This window comes from Aplidium turbinatum, chromosome 17 (assembly GCF_918807975.1).
Source record: "Aplidium turbinatum chromosome 17, kaAplTurb1.1, whole genome shotgun sequence".
In the NCBI taxonomy this organism is placed as follows: domain Eukaryota; kingdom Metazoa; phylum Chordata; class Ascidiacea; order Aplousobranchia; family Polyclinidae; genus Aplidium; species Aplidium turbinatum.
This window is the reverse complement of record NC_137488.1, coordinates 13,721,169-13,743,423: the sequence shown is the minus strand read 5'-3', so window position 1 is coordinate 13,743,423 and position 22,255 is coordinate 13,721,169. Positions and strand designations below refer to the sequence as shown.

General features: G+C 37.2%; 1 protein-coding gene across 1 annotated transcript; it reads left to right on the top strand.

The window, feature by feature from the left end:
• The first annotated feature begins 836 nt into the window (after nucleotides 1-836).
• Nucleotides 837-21,817, top strand: LOC145786423 (72 kDa type IV collagenase-like). Its single transcript, XM_082598076.1, has 17 exons — nucleotides 837-1,542; nucleotides 1,622-1,739; nucleotides 2,402-2,525; nucleotides 4,505-4,653; nucleotides 5,246-5,380; nucleotides 7,147-7,320; nucleotides 7,509-7,682; nucleotides 10,468-10,732; nucleotides 11,990-12,174; nucleotides 13,529-13,650; nucleotides 13,976-14,117; nucleotides 14,550-14,721; nucleotides 14,923-15,032; nucleotides 15,705-17,852; nucleotides 19,292-19,404; nucleotides 19,782-19,932; nucleotides 20,658-21,817. Exons 1-14 carry the CDS (start codon nucleotides 1,078-1,080, stop codon nucleotides 15,863-15,865), a joined length of 2,496 nt encoding a protein of 831 aa, XP_082454202.1. The 5' UTR covers nucleotides 837-1,077; the 3' UTR covers nucleotides 15,866-17,852; nucleotides 19,292-19,404; nucleotides 19,782-19,932; nucleotides 20,658-21,817.
• The last annotated feature ends 438 nt before the right edge of the window (nucleotides 21,818-22,255 follow it).

The following is a 22,255-nucleotide window of genomic DNA, read 5'->3' as shown; positions in this document are numbered from 1 at the left end:
GGTCACTAAAGGCGCATTTGCTGTTTAAACGCCCAAGCGAGCGGTAACGCCTAGAACATCACACAACTAAGGCGAAAGAGCCATGTCCATTGAGTCCTGTCTTTGTCATGAGTTACCAAGGGGGGTGGGGGGGACTTGTATACCCGGGACTGGTATATAAGTCCCCCCCCCACCCCCCTTGGTAACTCATGACAAAGACAGGACTCAATTCAATTTTCTCTTCCGCCTTAGTTGTGTGATGTTCTAGGTTTTTCCCAAGCGAGCAGTGCAAAATTTTTGATATTTTCATCTACGTTTAACCGATCTTCATCGAAGAACAAAGAAAGCATAAACAAAAACACGTAAAAGTGAAGTGTCAAATGGGAAGAAGTAACGTTCAAGAGAGAAAAACAGAAAAACGAAAAGATAAAAACACACGTGAATGTACGCTCTTTCCTGCCAGCAAAGCAATCCTTTTTACATTGATTCATTGTCTGTAGACGTTAGACCAATTTAAAAACTGAAGCATTTGCTGGCTAGATTATAAAATCTGATGTAAAACTATTTATCAGCTGACTAACAATGATTGACTTGACATCTTGCAACAAGTTCAGTAGCGGGTGCAAAAGTATGAGGAGTATTGAGAAATGGAGAGTATTGAGAGATGGATCCTTTTTTCAAAAAGATTGAGTTTTCAGAGAGTTGACAGTTTGCCTACTCAGTTTGCTTCGCTTTAGTACAACTTACAGTTGAACAGTTTTAAATTCAAATCATGCAGTTTTTCGTATTTAAAATAACAAATTGTAGTGAAAATTACAAAGCAATATTTTCTTACTGGACAGTTTACAGTCTATACTAAAAGAGATGCAGATAATTTAATTTCGTCATAGAACTGCGTTACAACATGATAATAAATAAATTTAATGATACCAGCAATTACGCTATAAAAATGTGCGTTTCAGCCACGTATCTATGCATCCAAACCATTTTCGACTTTCCTAAAGTTCCTGCGAAACAAATTTATAAAACATTTTTTTAATAGCGAAAAAAATTCAATACCAGTTATGCATTTTCAGAGAAATACATAATTTTTGAGATATGAAGTTAGCTTTGTCTGTTCTCCTTTTGGTCGCAATTTTCTTAACTGTCAGCGTATATGCTGGCACCAAAAGGAACAAAGTTAAAAAGAGATATCGTGTAAGCGGCAGTTTTCGACCATCAGATATTCGTCGAGCAAAATCCAAATCAAAGAACCAGAAGCGTCTGCTCGGGCCTAACGCAAGAAATGCCTTTCTCCGACGTATCAAAGTGAGGAAATCGCCCTCATCACAGACCAACTCTGCATCTAGCAACCGAGGATCTCGCCCCAAAATTAGGTTTGTCCGAAAACACAGATCCCAAGTCAATGGAAACATGGGGCCAAACCCCGTGTCTCCTGGACGTGTTCCCCCAAGCCAAGTAATTTCACCACGACCAAGCAATCCTCCTGACGCTAGCATGTCCGAGCCACCACCGGAAAATCTCGCACAGCTGTCAAATGATGAAAGAAACGAAGTTGCGTTGGTATGTCAAATTAAGTCAATACACTTTTCACGTCTCTAAGTGGCCGAAAGCAATACAATAGTTTCTTTTTTATTTCCAGGACTTTTTCGTACGAGCAAATTACGTAGACGAGAGCCTTGGAAGTTCTGGTAGCGCATTAGGAACCAAGAAAGACATGATCCTTCTTATGCAAAGAAATTATGGTATACCACTAACAGGTAATTGCAAAACTCTTAGTTCAAAATAGTCCTTGTAAGTCGTAGATAAAATGTTTGGCATATTTAGATTTTTTCTTGTCATATCCAGACTTACAATAAGCGGTTAAAGATTTAGATTACGTGGACAGTAAGACAAGGAAGTCAATCTGTCAACAAAGATTAGCTTACTTTGTAATTCATGTGTTTCAATGATATTTCCATTTTTGCGAATGTACAGTAAAAAGCAAGAAATGAATGTAATAGTCAGCAGGGCTGGCTGATGCACTGATAGTGATAGAGATACCGATTAACGTCCAGTAAACATAGCTATACAAGGAAATCGCACGCATGATTTTGTATCTAGAATTGGAAAGCGTTATCCCCAGGGCACGCTCGGATCCAACGCTAAGTACCAACCGTTTCAAATACGAGACAAAAATTACTTCTTTGTATAACATTCTATATAGCCTCATTTTAGCTGGACTTGTGAACTTTGACGACTATCCTTTTTTGCACAAAACAATTCTATTTAAATAAGAACCTTCTGATGGTCTCAAACAAGGGTGAAACAGCCTGTACAAAGGGTTTCAGAGACTAGTTACTGCATTTGATGTATTTTAATTGCAAAATAGAAAACGTGCTTAGTAATAATTAAATAACAAAACCATTAAATGCTCATCCAGGTGAACTTGATGATCAGACCGTGTCCTACATGATGGCTGCAAGATGTGGTTATCCTGATCCTCCCGCCAATTACCAAACGTTTCCAAATAACGAGCATTGGACCAAAAACCCAGTAACTTACATGTACGTGTAAATTAATGCAGAGGCTTTACATGTGTTTTTTTTATTATGTGTGGTGGTTTGAAGCTGAAATTAATCTCTTGCCAATGTTGCTTCTGACGATTTGCGTTAATATCAGGCACGTCAGTTCGAAAGAAAATGTTGCGGTAACGAAATACGGCTCAATAATCGTGGTCTACCGTCAACAATATTGCTCAGTTGAAGTGGTTGTTGACTGTAGCCTATGCTATTTGTGTTACAGTTGATAGAACATTTTTAAAGGCCTCGCTATACCGGTAAAATAAAAATTAGTATGCAGTTTTGTAAATACATATTGGTTCCTTTTGCCAAGTGACATTTAAGTTTAGGTTGTGCAAACAACACTTTCTTGTCTACTTGCACTGAGGAATCATTACAGAAATCAAAGTCTTCGGTATGAATTGATTTTTCAGTAAATACAAAAGTGTATTCCTTCCGATAAATGCAGTACATAGCGTTTATTCCACATAACCTACTTGTAGAGGCTTTGACTCAAGCTCTGGGGAACGAGATTGAAGTCTCTATTTATTGTTGTAGAAGTGTTGCTGCCTTGTAAATTGTGTCATCCAATAGATGCAGCTGATTGGAGAGCAGTCCTTTGCCTTTGGAGGCGTTGTTTATCTGCGTACACTGAGAGCTTATCGCAGTTGGATTTTACTTTGAAAAATGAGGTGTCTATCCTCTGAGCATCAATCGGCTTGACACAAGCAGAGTCTACAATCGTAATTTACTCCAAAATGGCACCAGCATATAAATGTTACTTTAAAATCCCTGTAGATATACAGAAAAATGATTTGAAGAAAAATTTAATGTAGCCTGCCGATATAAACAAGGAAACGGATACGATGCTTACAAAATTATTGTATCATAATGAATCACCCTGAATTCACCTTTCATTTAAAAGGAATAAGTCATTGAATTGCACGATCTGTTACTGAAGAAAAGAAGCACAACTTCATCATCTCCGGTCAATTAGAAAGGTCCCATAGAAAACATACTTTGGTTGAATCGTTTCCATCGCTTGATACATTTCTTGCTTATCTTGTATATTTCTTGGATAATTAGAAACGCATTACGTTGTTTCAACGAATAGCTATGATCACATTATGCTCAAGTTATCAGGTTTATAAACAGAGTTTTGTGTACGGTACCCAAGTCATAACATGAAAATGTGCTTGTTTTTTGTATACTCATATCCGCGAAAACATCCACGTAAAATCTAAAGAAAACATCTTAGTTTATTTGAAAAGGTATTTCCTCATAGGAAAGGGTATCTATTTCCTTTATTTAGTAGCTGGCAACTATTGCAGCCATCCAACTCGGTGAAAACATCATAATCCTATACAACGTATACAATAGACAATTTCAAGAATCATAGCAATAGTCCAACTTAAGAATCGAATACCAGTTTTACGCAACACAACCTTTCATTTGCCTATTTGGCAACTCCGACACAAGCTTATAACGAATAAAGTCGTCATAGCACATGATTAAGAAACGGTCTTCCGAAAGCTCGTGCAAACCGCTACAACCCCAGCGAACCCGCAGCATCAGGCTAAAACAGATTGTTTGTATCCACATTTGTGAAGTAAACAACGATCATGCTGCTAAAAGCGAAACTCAATTTATTGCGAAGTGAAGACAGCTGTAAGCCTGTACTTTTCGCACCTAATAAAGATATAGAAAAACTAAAGCATAATCAAACTATTTTATAATAATCTGTATATCACGCTCAACCAAATATGCCATATAAGAAAGTATCAGGCTACTCTGCTAACGTTGGATAGAAAGTAAGTCTAGTGTTACAAGTAAACTAATGAAAAACCTACAGTTAGCCCAACACTCACTTTCCTAATATTTCTACTGTAAGTATTTTTTTCACCATTTATTATTCATAACGGAAAATATTCACCACATTCTGATAAGTCAATAAACAAAAGCTTAGAAAACGATTTTTATTACAGATTTAAGGGGTATACCCCTGATTTGAGTCCCTGCCAAGTGCGAAACGAACTAAAACGTGCCTTGAGGGTATGGGAAGAGGTCATAGAGTTAGATTTTGTTGAAACCAAGAATGAAGACAATGCAGATATAATAATTTTCTTTGGTTATCGTAAGTAATTTGTTTTGTCGAGTTAACAGAAATTAATCAACAATTACGTCGCATAGCAATCTAAACGTCCAATCTCAGCAGCTTGTTGCTGTATAAGCCAAGTTAAATCAGCACAGTTTAGATTTTAGACTTTACAACTACATAGGAAGGGTTTATAAAATAATCAAACCCAGTCTTTCATTGACTGGACAGTAGACATGTGTTCCCTTATTATAATTAGCTCCACTGCGCTGAAGTTTTGTAGTATGCACGCAACATGTTTGCTGTCTTGTAGGCTACGTTTGGTTGCAAACCTGCCTACTCATCAAACAGAAGACCTAAGTAATTATTCAATTTTGTGTATAACTATTAGATGAGAAAGTGACAAAAAAAAACAGAGCAAATTGGAGGGAGTTCATATGGGAGGCCACAGCTAATCAAATATGATTAATCTGTTGAAGAAGAAGAAGAGAAAGTGACGACCTCAAACACATGAATAGGCCTATCGCTGAAATAACCATCAGAAATTCAAAATTTTGAAAGTTTGTATATCGCATAATTATATATCCTTTATCCTATTTATAAGTTTTTATGCAAAGTGAATATTTCGCAGAGGAACATGGAGATGGATATCCATTTGATGAAAAGAATGGTTTACTAGCTCATGCCTTCACGGCCGGAACAGTTCCAATTGCTGGTGACACACACTTTGATGAAGCAGAATACTGGAAGCTGGAAACCGGCAAAGGTAGGTATGCAGGACTCAACTTGTTTGGTTTAGATTGCATTATGAACAATATAATTCAACCACAATTGCCGTTCACAAAAACACGTAAAGCATTCATCGAGTTTGGTTTATGAAGAAGTTGCAAAATTTCATATCAAGTAAACTTCTCATAAAACTCGTTCAAACACCTTTAATTCGAGACCAAAAGCAACAAGTCCATACAAATCTGTAGAAGAATTTTAAATCTAATTTTATATACGATGTTAGAGTAAAAAATACTTTGTTATACAGTACCGGGTGCGGACAAAGCCCTTGGACTAAAATTAAATTTACTATGTTCTTAAATAGATTTAGTAAGTGTTTGATAGTGCATATTCATAGTATCAAACCTTATCTTTCAGAATGTGTCATCAGTTTATCAAAGTTTAACTTTATTTTCAAGTATGAGTGATAAACGTGCAGCTATCATTGAGCTTCATCGAGCAAGCAAGACCAATTCAGAGATAATAAAGCTTCTTGAAGCACCGAAATCAACAGTTTATCACACTGTTAGCAGGCTTAAAGAACTGAACAGTGCCAACAATCGCCATCGAAGTGGGAGACTACGAACTTCTCGTACCCCAAAGGTCATTAATGCGGTTCGAGCCAGAATTAGCCGCAATCCAAAGAGATCCATGAGGAAAATGGCTCGCGAAATGGATGTGAATAAAAAGACGATCAGGAAGATCGTTAAAACCAATCTGAAGTTGTCCCCCAGCAAAACGCAAACTTGCCAACACCTCACAGACCTCCAAAAAGAAAAGAGACTCGATCGAGCTAAAATTCATCTGAACAAAATAAACTCAGATACGGTCACAGGAGAGATCATTTTTTCAGATGAAAAATTGTTTAATGTCGAAGCAGTGTGTAACCGACAAAATGATCGTATCCTTGCTAAGTCTTCTGCAGACATTCCTGACTCCATGAAAAAAGTTTTCATGCGCCAGAAACCGTCTTCTGTCATGGTGTGGGCCGCTGTCTCCAAAACCTGAAGGTCCCCCTTCATTTTTGTTCCACAAGGCACTAAAGTTAACACCAATTTGTACATTGAGACAAGTTTGACTCCTGTCCTTGCAGAAGCTAAGAAACACTTCAAAAGGAAGCCATTCAGATTCCAACAAGACGGTGCGCCATCCCACACGTCCAAGAAAACCCAGGAATGGTGCCAGAACCATTTTCCTCATTTTTGGAGCAAGGAAGTTCGGCTGGCATCGCCAGATCTGAATCTAATGGACTTTTGTATTTGGTCCATTTTGGAGACAGATGCCTGTGCTTCATCCCATGACTCAGTGGAGGCGTTGAAGTGCTCTCTCAAAAAAGCATGGGGCAAAATACCCCAAAAAACCCTACGTAAAGCGGTAGGGAGTTTCAGAAGTAGACTTGAGCGTGTTATTCAGGCCACAGAGGGACATATTGCATAAAACTTTGTACCATTGTGAGTTACTGTCTTGGCAATACACCGTTAAATATTTTGCGATTTTATTTACTATTTACAGAAATATTACACTTTAAAGCAGTCCAAGGACTTTGTCTGCACCCTGTACAATTTCATTTGATAGCTGTGATCTTGCCTATGTTGATCTATTGGGTTCGGTTTTGGCATATTATAGGCTCGGGTTATTTATTGATCAACCCAAACTAAAAATAAAACACTAGTCACTAGCCCATATCCTAGCACTTGAACATGCAAATGACATGATTAAAAATCCATGAAATTGGATACCAAATCAGTATTACATTTTTTTCAGAGAAAGAAACGTTCTATGGAAACTCTGACGGAGCACCATGTGTGTTCCCGTTTATATACGAAAACCAAGAATATACCACATGCACCACTGCTGGTCGCTCAGATGGTCTCGAATGGTGTTCTACCACAGCAAATTTTGACCGAGACGGAAAAATAGGTTTTTGTCCCCAAGAAAGTAAGTTAATAATAAAAATGGCGCTGTGACAAAATTGGCTACTTCTACTAGCTGAGATGACACAAACTCATTAAAGCTATAAAATGTAAATTTGAAAATAGAAAAATTAATGACAACATAAATAACTTAAAACTAGTAATTATGCAATGAGAAATCACAAAGATTATGGACTGTGGACACTCTTGCAGCTCTCTTCACATACGGAGGAAACGCAGATGGAAAGCCATGTTCATTTCCGTTTGTGTTTCAAAATCAACGGTACGAGTCGTGCACATATGAAGGCCGCTCAGATGGTTACAGGTGGTGTGCCACCACACCAAATTTTGATGATGACAGCGAATGGGGCTTTTGCCCAGACAGAGGTAAAGAAATGAGCGTTGAAGCTGTTGATTAGCAACAAAATTATACCTTAAAGTGCAACTGCACGACAACTTTGACCGCACTTTATCTGAAAGAGCATGTTTCAATCTATAAATACCAACTTCGCCCTTACATTTTAAGACTATATTTATCTCAATAAAAATTATCAAAACTATGATTTTCCACGCGCTTGTATTTTTGGCCACGTTTCTACAATGGCGGATTGCATTGCGCAACACGCGGATTATGACGTCACTTGTAGTCAGACCTCGCAGCGACTATCGGTTTTGCAAGTTCTTTCGTTGTGTTCGCACTGTAGACCAGGAGCCAGGTCGATTTATTTGACTGTCTGAGTCGGTAAGGTTTGACAAGTGTTTCTAGACTGAAGTTTTACGTAGATTTCAATAATAAACTTCTTACTTGCACTGGTCTGACCGTTTTTGTTATATTAAGCATTTTCTGAGATGATATCTGGCTATATCCGTCTGTTATGTGTCTGAATGCTTATCAAGATGGTATAGGGCTAGGCCTACATCAGGGGTGTGCGGCCCGCAAGGATGTGCCAATTTTAAATTGTGTGCGGCCCGCAAACGTGTTTATAATTTAGTTTAGTCTGGTACGTGTGAACAATTCATTGTGGAGTGGATTATTGTAGATTTTGCACCTTCTGTTAACCATTTTAGAAATCGCCCACCGGCCACCGCTAATCCATTGTGTTTAATTATTTAGAACGTAAAAATGTATAGTCACATAAAAGGCTTTATGAACAAATTACGACTTTGGAAAGCTCACATACAGATAGGAAATCTTTTCCATTTTCTAACTTTGAGAGACTATGGAATGCATCCTGAGAAGAAAACTAAATTTGAAAAATTGTTGTATGAATTTTTGGCTCGTTTCAAGGACTTTAAATCTCATGAATATTTGTTTGGTATATTCTCTTCGCCATTCGACACAGACATTGACAAAGCACCAGTTGATATCCAACTTGAACTGATTGATCTTCAAGAGAAAACGGATTTGAAAGCAAAGTATTTAGAAATGAATCTTGGCGATTTTTACCGAAAACATCTCAACCAAGATGACTTTCCACATTTGAAAAAATCCATTGCTTCAAAAATGGCTCTTTTTGGCTCAACGTATTTGTGCGAACAATTTTTTTTTTCTAAACTGGGCCTCATGAAATCTCCCTATCGATCGGTTCTGACAAACAAATAGCCTACCTGGAAAATAGACTTCGAATTGCGAGCACTTCCATTAAAGTAAATTTGGAAAAGGCCGTCGGGAAAAGAAGCCAGCTGCAAACTTCTCACTGAACTCGTTTAAAAACGGTGTGACAATAAATTTGAATAGCAGTTTTCTTCAGAAATTTATGCGTCTTAACTTATTATTTCTGCAAAGAGATAAGGTCTCCTAATAATGCCATAAGAATAACATGAATAACAAAAATACTACTTTTTTGTGCCCGCAACTACTAGAAATCATATGTTAAATAAACGTGCGGCCGCGGTTTCACCCAGTTATTTATATCTGACCCTCCTGTAATAAAGGTTACATACCCCTGGCTTACCTTACAGGAAACAGTAAGAGGCAATAAAAGGTGATTTTAATGAAAGATAAATTATAAACTAAAGATATAGGAACAACATGACTTGATATTATGATCAAAATGAACGCTTTTTGTTTGATTATACGGAACATGGTAACATGCAAAAAGTTTCAATCACCAGACAAAATCATTTTATCTAGTACATCCAGTAACTACGAAAGGTAAATATAAAGTTTATATTGTATATCTTAGATAGAACATACGAACATGTAATGTTAGCAAAGTTCCAAGAGCTGAAGCAAAACAACCCCATCTGTCCCAATGAATGTTGAAGCGTTATCAGCTCATTATTGTACAATACAAAATCTTTTCGATATAACCAAGTTTGCCTGTTCCAGTCTAAGAAACTAGCCCTCAGCGATGAGCATCGTAGACCACCCCTGGCACACAGGCATCAACAACTAAATTTGTATAATATGCTGGCTGAAAGATGCGTTTTCATTATAGATGCCTTATACATTTGCGCATTCACTAGCAACCAAGCCTATCGCGTCTAGTTTAGTCTCCACTAAGTTCGACTATAAGTGACGTCATATCACTAGGTGGCGTAGACGAGTTTGCCACTTCCAGGTAGCGTAAGAGAGAAGCGCTAGAGAGCGTGGAAAAAAGGTCAATTTCTTGGCTGTGGGGCTCAATTGTGAGGAAGTGAGTTTTTCACCTCGTATCAGATGTCTTGGCAATGGGTTCTAGCCAATGTTAATCAAAACTAAATTGTAAGTATTATAAATTGACACAATAATCCTTCACTAAAGTAGCCTACTTTCTAGGTGTGCGGTTTCTGAGTTTTTCTTATCTTTTACATCTCATCCAATCTGCTTGCTCACCAAGTGAAGTAACGCCTATTCCTCTTGCTTGATATTGAGTCCTGTTGGCCAGTTTCAAAAAGTGTGGTTTGTTTTAATTGTTTAACTTTAACTGCTTTAACTGTTTATGTCAAATTCTGAAGTTGGTCGCATGAAAGGTCAAAACGCTTTTATTTATTTTCATGTTGAATAAAGGTGATGCTACCTCGTGGTGTCACTCGATTTATATTTGTAAGGTATAACATAGCTAACTCTCTACTAAACCAGTATAATTTTGATTAACTTGCGGCAAAACTTTGTTTTGAAATCTTGAAATTTGCTGCTAATTGTAAAAGAATCTCGTAAATATTTTTCCACAACTTTTGATATATTCAGCTCACGGAACATACGGAGGAAACAGCGATGGAGCGTCGTGTTCGTTTCCATTTACTTTCAATGGAAACACGTACACCGATTGCACCATCATTGGTCGGAACGATTATTTGCCTTGGTGTTCAACGACACCTGATTATGATAGGGATCAAAAGTACGGTTTCTGTCAAACTTCAGGCTATAGTCTTTTCCTCGTCGCCGCCCATGAGTTTGGTCATGCAATTGGCTTGGATCATTCCTCTGAACAAAGCGCGCTGATGTATCCGATGTGAGTTTTCTTTTGTTGGTTTTGTTCCCGTACACTGTTTGTAACTTTATCATTGCTGTTGCTCTCCAAAAAAAAGAAAAAAAGAATTGAATTGAGTGAGATTTTGTTTTATTTAATTCTTTTTGTAGTTGTTACTTAAAAGTTTCAATACAAGGATTTCTAAAAGTCTGGAATGCAAAGTACCTGTTTAAACTCAGAACAAGGTGCTTTTAAAAAAGTGTTGCCAGATGTTTTCCACTTTAAATGTTATTTTTAACTACCTCAAATATAAACTAATTCTATCTAGCTGCTAAATTTATCCAACAATTTACTTGACCACGTGGTATCCCAAATCCACTACCAGTTAGCCCTCCCTTCGTTTTTATCTTTTGAACCTCAAAATATTTGTACAAAGACACATTATACAAAGTGTGTCACATAAAGAGGCAATTAAACAAATGCCATTGGTTGAATTCTTGCAAACATATATGAAAAACTTACAGTCATCCACTCACCTAATAATAGCCTATGGTTTATTTATTGTCGCTCTACAACAGCCAAGGCCTTTTAGCGCTGGGCTCATTTTTAATTTTGTATCATATTTATGTCCCTGAACTATTATACAGTTCGACTTATTCTCACTGCGTTAAAAACACATTCGGTACCGTTTTTAAGTCTTTGATATGACCCGACCTGGAATCGATCTCAGATCTGTCAGCACTAGCTAGTCGAACGCGCTAACCATTCGGTCACTGAGCTGATGACTCAATTAAAACAAACTCTACAACAACGCAACATATAAGAAACAAAGGTGCAGCACTCCAAATTAAGCAATGGTACAAAATGTTGATACGATTGGAAACGTCAACACAAATATAATCAATTCCCAAACAGCAGAACCTGTTATGTTTACATTGATTGGATGTTTGCAGATGTAGAATCAATATAAAAATGATTGAACCACGAAACCCTCAATTGCAATATAAAAATGACGAATGTTGTTGTCTCGATTCGGACGTCTGCACCAGAGGTGGCATTTTATACTGAGTAAATGAACAGAAAATACTTTACCGGTACTTAAAGTTAGAAGACTATAATACTACTGACTGATGACTTCAAGAAGGATACCGGTACCTCACAGCCCACCAATATATAACAACGTCCTCGTGGATTGGCTAAATGAAAACTGCTTGGACGTCACACGAAACAACAACAACATTGACAGATAGCTAAATACCAGAACCGTAGTAAAGATCAATTGACAGATATGCTGTTTAGGTACCAAAACTTCCAGAACTTTCAACTACCGGAAGATGACAGAAGAGGTGCATTGAGCCTTTATGCTCCACGAACGTCAAGACTAAGACCACTAAAGCTGGAGAAGTGTGGTGGCGATATACAACTGCCAGGTGGTGGCCCAGAAATAGATGCAACACCCGATGACCGCTCCTCAACAACACCAAGTAATTTTATTTTACAAAAAGTTCCATAATACCTTACTCTAAGCCAGGGGTGTCCAAATTCGTTTCTACGTATCACAGGATAAAAGTTATTTGCATTTCTAGAAGAAATTGAAACCATCAGCTACTTCGTAAGCGCAGGTATTCTTTTTTATTTGAGCTTATGAGGCCGAGGGTCTATCCTTTTAGGTACCCGGTCATTTGGTCGACAGGACGTTTGGTCGACAGACATTTGGTCGACAGGACGTTTGGTCGACAGGACGTTAGGTCGATTAGTTAACTAACCATAACCCTAATCTAACCCTGACTCTAACCCTAACCCTAACCCAAAAATGAATCGTTCTGTCGACCTAACGTCCTGTCGACCAAATGTCTTGTCGACCAAACGTCCTGTCGACCAAATGTCTGTCGACCAAACGACCGTACACCATCCTTTTACCACCCCAGATTCACAATGTTTCCGGACTACACTGGAAGGCTACTAGAGAGCAACCAGCCTTTGGTTTCACCATCCAAGACACGCAGACCTTCAGCTCTATTAGGTAGGTTGAAGATGGTGCAATCGTTGATGATACGATCTGCGGCCTGTTCCTCACTTCCAAATTTACGAGAAGAGAAAGATGTCATTTCCCATTGATGCGCGGTTGAACGTTGAGCGGAAGTTTTCCCATTGTTGCGCAGCGAACACTGTGGCACCACACATGTACACAGTACTCTGCTGAAGAACAGAGTCGTTCCCCAGAGAGACTGCCAAACTCTTCAATAACGCAGCGCAATATGTCAGCATCTTGAGCAATGACATCATGTGGTGGCGATACGTGAGCGATTTCTTTATGTTACCTCAAGATACTTTGGATTGAGGCAGAAAGCTGTGTTTCAGTTGATCTTACCATTCATCTCACAATTAACATCCCAGTTGCGTAAGTGGAAAGCTGCTGCCACAGTTTCTGTTTAGCTGAGTTTTTGGCGCCTTTCTGGAGATAAGTGGTGAGGGGTTTTTATGCCTTAGCTCAGAAGTCAATGTGAAGAGTGTGTTAAATGCACCAAATCGTGCAACAACAGGCGCGGGCAATGACGGCAAATGACTAAAATCTCATGACGGCCGCAAGTTTCCCGCGGGATAAACTTTGGACATCCCTGCTCTAAGCTAAGGTATCAAAAAAGAACAAAATTTCCTGGACTACTTTGAATATCAAGTCACCATTGATGTTTTCAGAAAAAGCACTATCACTCAGTAAAACATCAAGTGCTCTTACTTCATCTATACTATTTTCCCTACATACTTTCGCTTTTACAGTCCTGAATAGATACTAGTATTCATACCCATCCGAACTTCTTACCTCTAACTTACGTACAGGAAGCAGTACCACTACTACCACCCCAATACCTACACCTCCACCATTACAAAATAGACTCTGCGACAATGGCATCACCATAGACGCCCTGCTTTACTTCGGAAGAGAAGTATTTGTTTTCAAGGTAAAGAAAAGCAGTTGCTGAAAACCTTGGTTAAATTTTTTATGTGAAATAAGTAGCTTACGTAAAAGTGAAATAAAAACTCTTAAGAGCACCAAAGAGCTGTAAGTGGAAAAAACTTTATAGCGTATTTTTTGGCTTTTGCACAAACAAAAATGTAAATTTCCGAACGCATTAAACTCACTTAGAGAATCCGCATAGCGTACGTTCCTCGTTCAATATAAACTTTTATTCGTAGTTATTAACAAATGGATGGAAAAGCACTAGACCTAGATATTGCCCGGTCAGGCTTGACACAAAAACACTGAAGAAAATACTAATTCTACAGGGCCGCGAGTTCTGGCGAATGTATGACGTGAAAGGAGAAAAGAGAGGTCCCTATACCATTTCTGAACAGTGGCCAGGTTTACCAAATACTATCGACGCCGTATACAAACGCCCTGAAGATGATGCGATTGTATTTTTTAAAGGTGAATAGCCTAACGGTACTGAATAATCTTCCTTTAATCGGTTATAAGCGAAAAAGAAGATTCCTTTGCTCCGGTTGTTGCGTTGTAGGTTCCTGAAACCTATATGGGCAGTTGGTCATTTGAACAAGTATTCTTGCTCGATATCTTCAAGATTTAAAAAATACATTGATACCTGGTGAGGTGTCACTGAGAACTCAACATGTGCCTTATTAACTTGGCAACTTTATAGACTGGTAACTATTTCAACCATGCAAAGTTCATAAAATTAAGCAAGAATGCAATTTCTGAAGGTTTATAACTGTGAAATTCGTTTTGTAATTGGATAAAAAAAAACCTGGCCGATAGTCATCTTGTTTAATTTTCCTGATCATGTAAATGTCAAAATAGAACAAATATAAACACTAAACAGCCTTTTTTAACTTCTTAAAATAGGTTTCAGACACTGGGTGTATGATGGATTTCAACTGAGAGAAGGATATCCCAAAAAATTGACGGTTCTAGGCTTCCCATCTGATGGCACAATAGTTGTGGACGCGGCATTGAATTGGTTAAGATCAAAAAATAGAAAGCGAACGTACTTTTACGTCGGAAATCAGTTTTACAGGTAATATATGGAACTATTCCACGAAAAACAAAAAGTTTACATAATATGTGGATGAACCTCTAGTTTTAAGCATCACAACTCCAATCAAAATTATTTTTTAAAGTTGAGTTTCACCAACAAAATTAAGTTTTAGAAAATGGACAAAACATTAGAATTAAAATTAAAATTTTGCTTACATGTTCATATCTTCATTGCACATAGGTACAATGAAGAAAAAAATAAGATGGACAAATCTTATCCTAAACCAATGTCGCAATGGAATTTGCTTCCTGAAAATGTAAATGCTGCTATGGAAGACCCCGGTCAAAAGAGTAAGTGTTGCCATCTGCGTATGCTCAATTGCTCAGTATGCGACGGTTTCGTAGCCCTATATTCATAGTTTGTCAAGTGTTGGCTCTAGGGCTAGGCTACTTTTAGCAAATAAGTTGTAAATTCATTTTAAATAAGGAATTTTTTTATGACACTACCGGATAAATTACACAAATAAAAACAAGACAACAACAAAAGTTCCGGTTAGTCTTACCTAGTACATTGAAAGTGACACATATGGATTTATTTGGAGCCCACTCAACAGTGTGGTGTTGAGCTTTCACAATTGGGGCGTTAACAAGGTGCTTCACCTATCCCTAACCATAGCATACAAAACGTTCACTATTTTTTACGAAAGTAAATGGTTTAAATTTAAGATTTGTTGTTGGATTCTCCTTAGATCACCATAACAGAACAGTAGGAGATTTAGTTATTATTATCGTAGTTTACATAGTTATTATTTTGGGATAAGCTGTCTGTAGCTTTGCAGCCTATTAAAATAAGCTCTCTTGAGTTTGTGCTGTCTGTCAACTCATAACTTCTTTAGCATTTGAAAAATCAATTTTCCTACTGGGTTAGATTTGAATTATTTGGTTAAGACAAGGTTTTAACTGACAAGTTTTCAAAATATTGCATTTATAGCTGGTTTTTATCATTTTTTATTTTGGTCACAGGACAATCTCTATTCATCAAAAATAACAACGTATACATCTTGCACAACTACAAAGTACAAGTCATAGACATAATGACTGTTGAAGTATGGCTAGGCTGCGTAGAAAGATCAGCCAGACCCGCGCCCATCATGAGCAATCTGCGTGACCGAAAGATACCATGAAAGAAGTGGACCTTCACATGCTATTTAAAGCAAACTCTTTTATTTCAATCTTAACTAATTTTGCTCGAATGTAGAGGCAAAACGACTTTTGTTACGTTATATCGACCGTAAGTCTAAATCATGAATTAAACCTTCTTCTTCTTCTTCGTCCTCTTGAAGAAGAAGAAGAATTAGATTTGAAGTGATAAGTGAGTTTTGTGATTTAACATCCTAGCTTCATCATGATTTGTATATGTTGCTAAACTTTGTAAAGAATGATCGCTCATGTTTACCAGTGTTGGAAATCAACCGAAAACTTGCTTTTGAAAGTGAGTTTTGTTAAGTTTTTGAAGAGTTTTGCGAATTAACTTCCTAGCTCATCTCATCATGATTTGTATATGTTGCTAAATTTTGTAAAGAATGATCGCTCATGCTTTCCAGTGTTGGAGATCAACTAAAAGTTAAAATCAAAGTATAATAAAAATAAGTTGTAATAAAAGTTGAAAAAAAAGTCAACTAAAAGTCAACTAAAACTAAAAATTTAAACAAGAATTGCTTTCAAAGGTTCGACGACAAAATAAAAATAAAATCCATTGATAGCCCAAGAGCTGAAAGTAGTTGAGTTTATGGTAAAAAATCTATGTAGGCTACCCGAAATAAAGCATTGAAGTACGTATTAAAATTGTGTTGTTTTCTGGTTCATAACCACTTGAAGGTGTGGCTATTTACTGTCAGTCCAATCTTTGTCTACTTTAACCCACAGTTACACGTAGATCTACGTCAAAAAGAGAACGTTTAAAATGAAAACAACTTGGATTTAACAAAGATGTTCAACTCCGTATCACAGTAGTATTCAACACCAACAGCAAAACGAAACGCATATTTTTGACATGAGCGCACTGTCATTCAAGCATTACAATTAGAAGGTAGAAAAGCTTTTCGAGTCTCTTTGAATAGCCTACCGTATGTGCTTGCTGAAGTAAATACGGGATCTGTGCTGTTTAGAATATTTCTAGTTCTGTACGAGGTAAGCACTATTTGAGGTTTAAATACAATGGTGTCACTGCCAAGACTAGTTTATATCTTCAAGGAATTTCAACACAGAGTGATAGATTAAAGATGATAATGATAGGCTATGTTGAGATGCATGATAAAGATGCAAGATTTCAATAGAATATGAAAAACAATGTTTGCTACTGAATAACGGAGAGTGTACGTGTAAAAACTGACAATTTGCTTTATTTTCATTTCCAGTTTAGTTACAGCCAGCAGTGATAGCAATGCCACTTAGCTTAACGTGATTGTGAGATGAAATAATCGAAGTGATATTTTACAGTGGAGTATTTTGCTTTAGAAAAATTCAAGATAGAAGAACTACTTACAGGATTTCTCTAAATTAAAGTTATGATTGAATGTTAAAAGAGTTTGTATCAATAAGGAGGAAGTGAATTGATGCTCTTTTTCCTGAAACTTGAAACAACCTTTTTCTGCTAATCAGCTTCAACTGCTGTTCCAAGGGCTTTCATCGCATAATTCTCAAGAAAAAAATAACTAGACCACAACGCACTCAACACTTTTGAAGCAGGAATTACTGAGGTTGCCGGCACCAGACTTACCCTCCAATAAAAGAGGCTTGTTTATAATCCATTCATTGCATATCAGTGGCATTTTCTCGCAATCTGGAAGAAAATCGTTGTCCTCAGGGAATACGTTCCTAATCCAAGAAAAACGCCCCTTAAACCAATCACAGAGTATGGTAATCAAATCTAAGTCAATGACAAAGAAAAATTTATGCTTGAACATAGGAGGTTTAGGTTTGTGCAAACTATTCTTCGCCGGCTGTCTTCTACTTTCCACTTCTCAAGTTTCGGCTGATCTACTTCAATTTGAAGAATCTCACAAAACCGGAAATGTAGTCATGGGTACCAGACTATACCAAGATCCACAATATGAAACAGAACAGTCACCCGAATTACAACTGACTACCGACCAAACCATATACGTTGAAGTAAGAGTTATGTTATTGTAAGCCTTAGAAAAATACTGTACCTTTGCTCAACATAAATATTATGTACAGTTCAGAGATGAAGCTTCTAGTGAAGAAAGCAAAGTAAAAAAAGACGTGTTATTGTCACGGCCTGACAATAACCTTACTGTACTGTATTTTACAGTTCAGATAAGAAGCTAAATTTTATTATTCAAATGAGCAGTGTATCATCTTTTTTTGTCGGCTTTTTTTGCCTCGATCAAGGAGCCCGAACATTGTGTTCAAATGTCGCGTACAAGTTCACTTAATCGCACGACGCAAACTGTAGCCTACATAGGTATGTCTGTGGCAGTGGCACGAAACAGCTTAATCCGCTTTCCGGATTTTGCTCTATTTCGGTACCACAAATCTAAGTTGTTTTTGATAGAACACAAGGGTCACCTTTGCTGAGCACCCTAACATCGGAAGCTCCCACTCTCGCACATAAAAAACTCTGAGCGTTGCGCGAAGAGAAAAAAAAAAAAAAAACACATAAAAAAAAAAATGTAAGACAACGTCAGCCAAGGGTGCGAGGACTAGCGACCCTCTCCCGCATGTCCACACGACATTTGGCCACGAAAGTGAGGGGGCATTTGGATTTAACTGCTCTCAACAGGAAAAAGTGCCATTAAAGATCATATATTCGATTGCTAAACTTATTCAAACAATAAAACATTCCTTTTAGATCTAATCCTAAATGATTTACCAAATTTGATACTAAAATCCACGAAGCTTTGCTCCTAAACTCCTGCAATCCTCGCCCCAATAGGCAGTTGTTTGCCTCAGGCGCCTCTTATCTGCCAAACGGCTTTACGTAATTTTGTGTCACGTGATGTGTTCCTTGTTCTTAATTCCTTGCGTGATTAAGCGTCATGTGATTTTGCCTCACCTCTACCTTGCCGTTTTATTCTTGTGCGTTTCTTTTTTTTCGGTTTAGTGTATGAAGATCAGTTTTAAAATTTTAATTTTTGTGAAATATCAGTCAGTTGGTTGCTTGGGCTAACATGATTATAACCGAAAACGCTCATAATATTCAGTTTTTTTAGGTTATTTTATTATCTATGTTAAATGCTGTGTGGTTGTTAGGTTCTAATAACTTTTTACTTACTGTTTTACGTTACTTTTTCTTACCACATGCCCTCTTTACATGTTTACACTATTTCCCTCCACGCTCTACTGCATTTTCTGAAATTTCCTTAAAAAACATATTTCGCACAGTTTCAACGCTGTATCTTTACTTTTCAATCTCAAAGAAAATCTCAGCAGCCAATTATTGTTTCTACAAACTTCACGAAATGATTTTTTCAACAAAAAGTGAAATCTGTTGTGAAATGTTAAGCCTAATCTTTAATAACTAGCCATAGGCCTAGGCTATATAGATTCTAATAAAAAAGCGTTTTCGCCCTGTTATACTTGTGCAGGCATACGCGGACGTGAGACAAATCACAGAAGTAAAGCTGGTAATGGAAAATTATTGGGCAACACCTTCAACGTCCCCGGATGATGAAAACAAAGTGTTGTTGATAGAAAATGGGTAACCTTTCTTTTAATAATAAGCAGGTTATATAATATTGACGATTTAAGTTACTTGTTGTAGTCATGCACCAATGGCATTTGAATATTATTAGGTCTAGTCTAGAATAGATGAACGCATGCTCAAAATATGTAGGCCTAGTATTGAGGAAATAACGAATTCGTCATCACTTAGAAAGCATTTGGTGTGACCCGACTGGGAACTACTGGTAAAGACACCAATATAGCAAATCACTGAGCCTTAAAAAAGACAGAACATCTCATTTTGCATGCTTCTTCTGAAGTTTGCACTAGCCTTTATAGAACATTATCGGTCAAAATACGTGTCAGTAAAGAAACTAACTTTAGAACACAAAGTCAATTGCTGCTGTGTTTCAGGTGTCCCGTGTCAACGTCAATTCCGATTTCAATTTTAAACAATGGAGTCTCTGATCGAGTCAGACTGAGTCATAAAGTCTTCAAATTTTCTGCCTCGTCTACTCTAACATTGCATTGCAGCTTGAAGCTATGCCTTGACAACTGCGAACAAGTAGGCCACTGTAATCATTTAAGTTGCAACTTGCAGTTGTTCGCAAGAATATTTAAATCCCTGATTTAAATAAGCAGAGGGTTGTGATTTTGTATGATTCAATTAGGGACAGTGGAATATCGGGACGACTCACTTTACTGATTTTTCTTGTGAAATGGACAGCTGGAGGGTCACTAAGAAGTTCAAAAATTAGAAGAACTGCACTACGTTTTCTTTGCTTTTGCCTAAATTCCTTCTCATCAAATGAATTGCTATATTTGGTTAAAATTTTGGGTGTTAGAAAATCTGCAAAACCTTGCTGCAGCAGTGTGAGGCTACCTACCGTTACCGCTGTTGCGTGAAGTTAAGCGCTGCATTACCATGACTTTAATACCTATTAAATAAACATGATATCACATATTTCCTACATTTATTTTGGCGATACACTCTTTGTACACACGTGGGCAGATCATATAAACTGCACCTTGGTATGCGACATATGGTAGTAGACCTCAAGCGGTAGTTGCATCAAATTTTGTCATAACATTGTGACCCTCCAGTTGTCCACCTTATTTTTGAGTGAGCAATCCCCTACTTCTACTATCCCTAGATTCAATTATAAAATCTGATGTAAAAATTAATATCAACACAAATTTTTAAATCACTAAATAATGAATAATGTTGTGATTTTAAGTAAGTTAGTAGCCCAATTTTTTTTTCATTCTCATAACCTAGATTTTCCACAGATTTGTATATCGAGACGTCGACGAGCAATAAGCAAGCGAGTTGATGAAGAAAATCTGACATTTTCGTCCACAATTTTTGTAGAAACAAACACCACTAATTACCAAGATTAGCAAGAAAGACATTCAATGTCAGCAATCCATGGTGGTAGGCCAACAAAGAAAAAGGATATTTTGCTTGAAAAAGCAAAGTTTAAGAAAAGAAGATTTTTTCGTGCAATTGTTTTTTCTACTTTCGTTTTGATAATGAAACCTTACAAACTTCATTAAGAGCAACGTATGGGACACTGTAGGCTACATTAAATTCTTCTACCTCCCTCGACCTGGCAAGGGCAAAGTGTGAGAGACATTATAAAAGCAACAATTTTCTATATGCATCGATAGCCTACTTTGCATCATTAGATCATCAATGTAAAATCCCAATCATCCTTTATGACTCTTTTCATTTGCCCATGCTGAACTTCCGCAAATATAGTTAAAGTGGTCAAAATTGGCAACAATGGCTGGGAGTTGTAACTTATTGTGGTTCTATCAAACTTACTCAAAGCTCAAGCGTTAGAAGACTTTTATTGCTTTGAAGCTAACACACATTCAATTTTCGCATTTCTGCCTATTTTAACGTTTTTGTTGCTCTGTTTTGTGTTTAAATTGCTTTCTTCGTGCGTATGAGATGGTAGGTTACCAGCCACGTTCTTCCAGTTATTGAACTGGGCAGCTACCAAGTGCTGTCTGATAAGCATTTCCATCTCAAGGTTGATAGAGCAGCAGTGAGATCAAAATAATCACACTTACACATTGCAGAATTAAGAACAACTCATATTATTGCTTTTTATTGAAATTATACGAAATTCTACAAGTTATGTGGTATACTTTAGGCAGGGATTTCTTGACTTCCCTGACTTCAGTTGCTCGTATGTGCATTTCTGTGTTGTTTTGGTGTCTTATATAGTTTATGTTTTATTCCTGCACTTTCATGCAAACTACTTCATACTTTTACCAAGGATAGAAATATAATCTATCTGATTGAGTTATAAGCGGTTTCTGTCAGCTCAATATGAACTATAGCTTACCCTACAATAATCAATTTGAAGGAGGTGTATATCTGTGTTGGATTACAAACCACAAAGAGGAAAAAATAAAGAACTAATTTCCAATAAAGGTAGACAAACCTTGCCAAATAAAAGCTGTTAGCAGTGACAACACTGCAATATGAAAATTAGATTTAGCCTAGATTGCTGAAAACACTTAATTTGTCATGTGGTTGCATTTCATAAAGTATCGCCTGAGCTAAAAGGATTAACTGCGGCTTATCCGCAAGGCGTGATCTAAGAGAGACGTGCAGCAAATCAGAAGACGCGTTATTGACTACTTTAACCAAAACACTGTATCTTAACTAGTCAGATTTTCAGTTGGAAGAACTTAACGTTACTGCAGATTTTTTACATAGACGTTGCTGCTAGAAACCAGAGTGAAGACACAGAAGCAAAAGCAAAGGAAATAAACATTGAGTAGTAACATTGATGAAAATTATGGTTACAAATCTCGGGTGTTTGCAAATGAAAATTACCACTGTAGTCTCTGATTCAATACGGAATCATGTA

Excerpts from the sequence above, each read along its gene's own strand:
- LOC145786423 (XM_082598076.1), top strand. The coding sequence starts at position 1,078 with ATGAAGTTAGCTTTGTCTGTTCTCCTTTTGGTCGCAATTTTCTTAACT. Across the intron at positions 7,683-10,467 it reads GGGCTTTTGCCCAGACAGAG|CTCACGGAACATACGGAGGA; the intron begins GTAAAGAAATGA and ends TGATATATTCAG. Across the intron at positions 13,651-13,975 it reads GAGAAGTATTTGTTTTCAAG|GGCCGCGAGTTCTGGCGAAT; the intron begins GTAAAGAAAAGC and ends CTAATTCTACAG.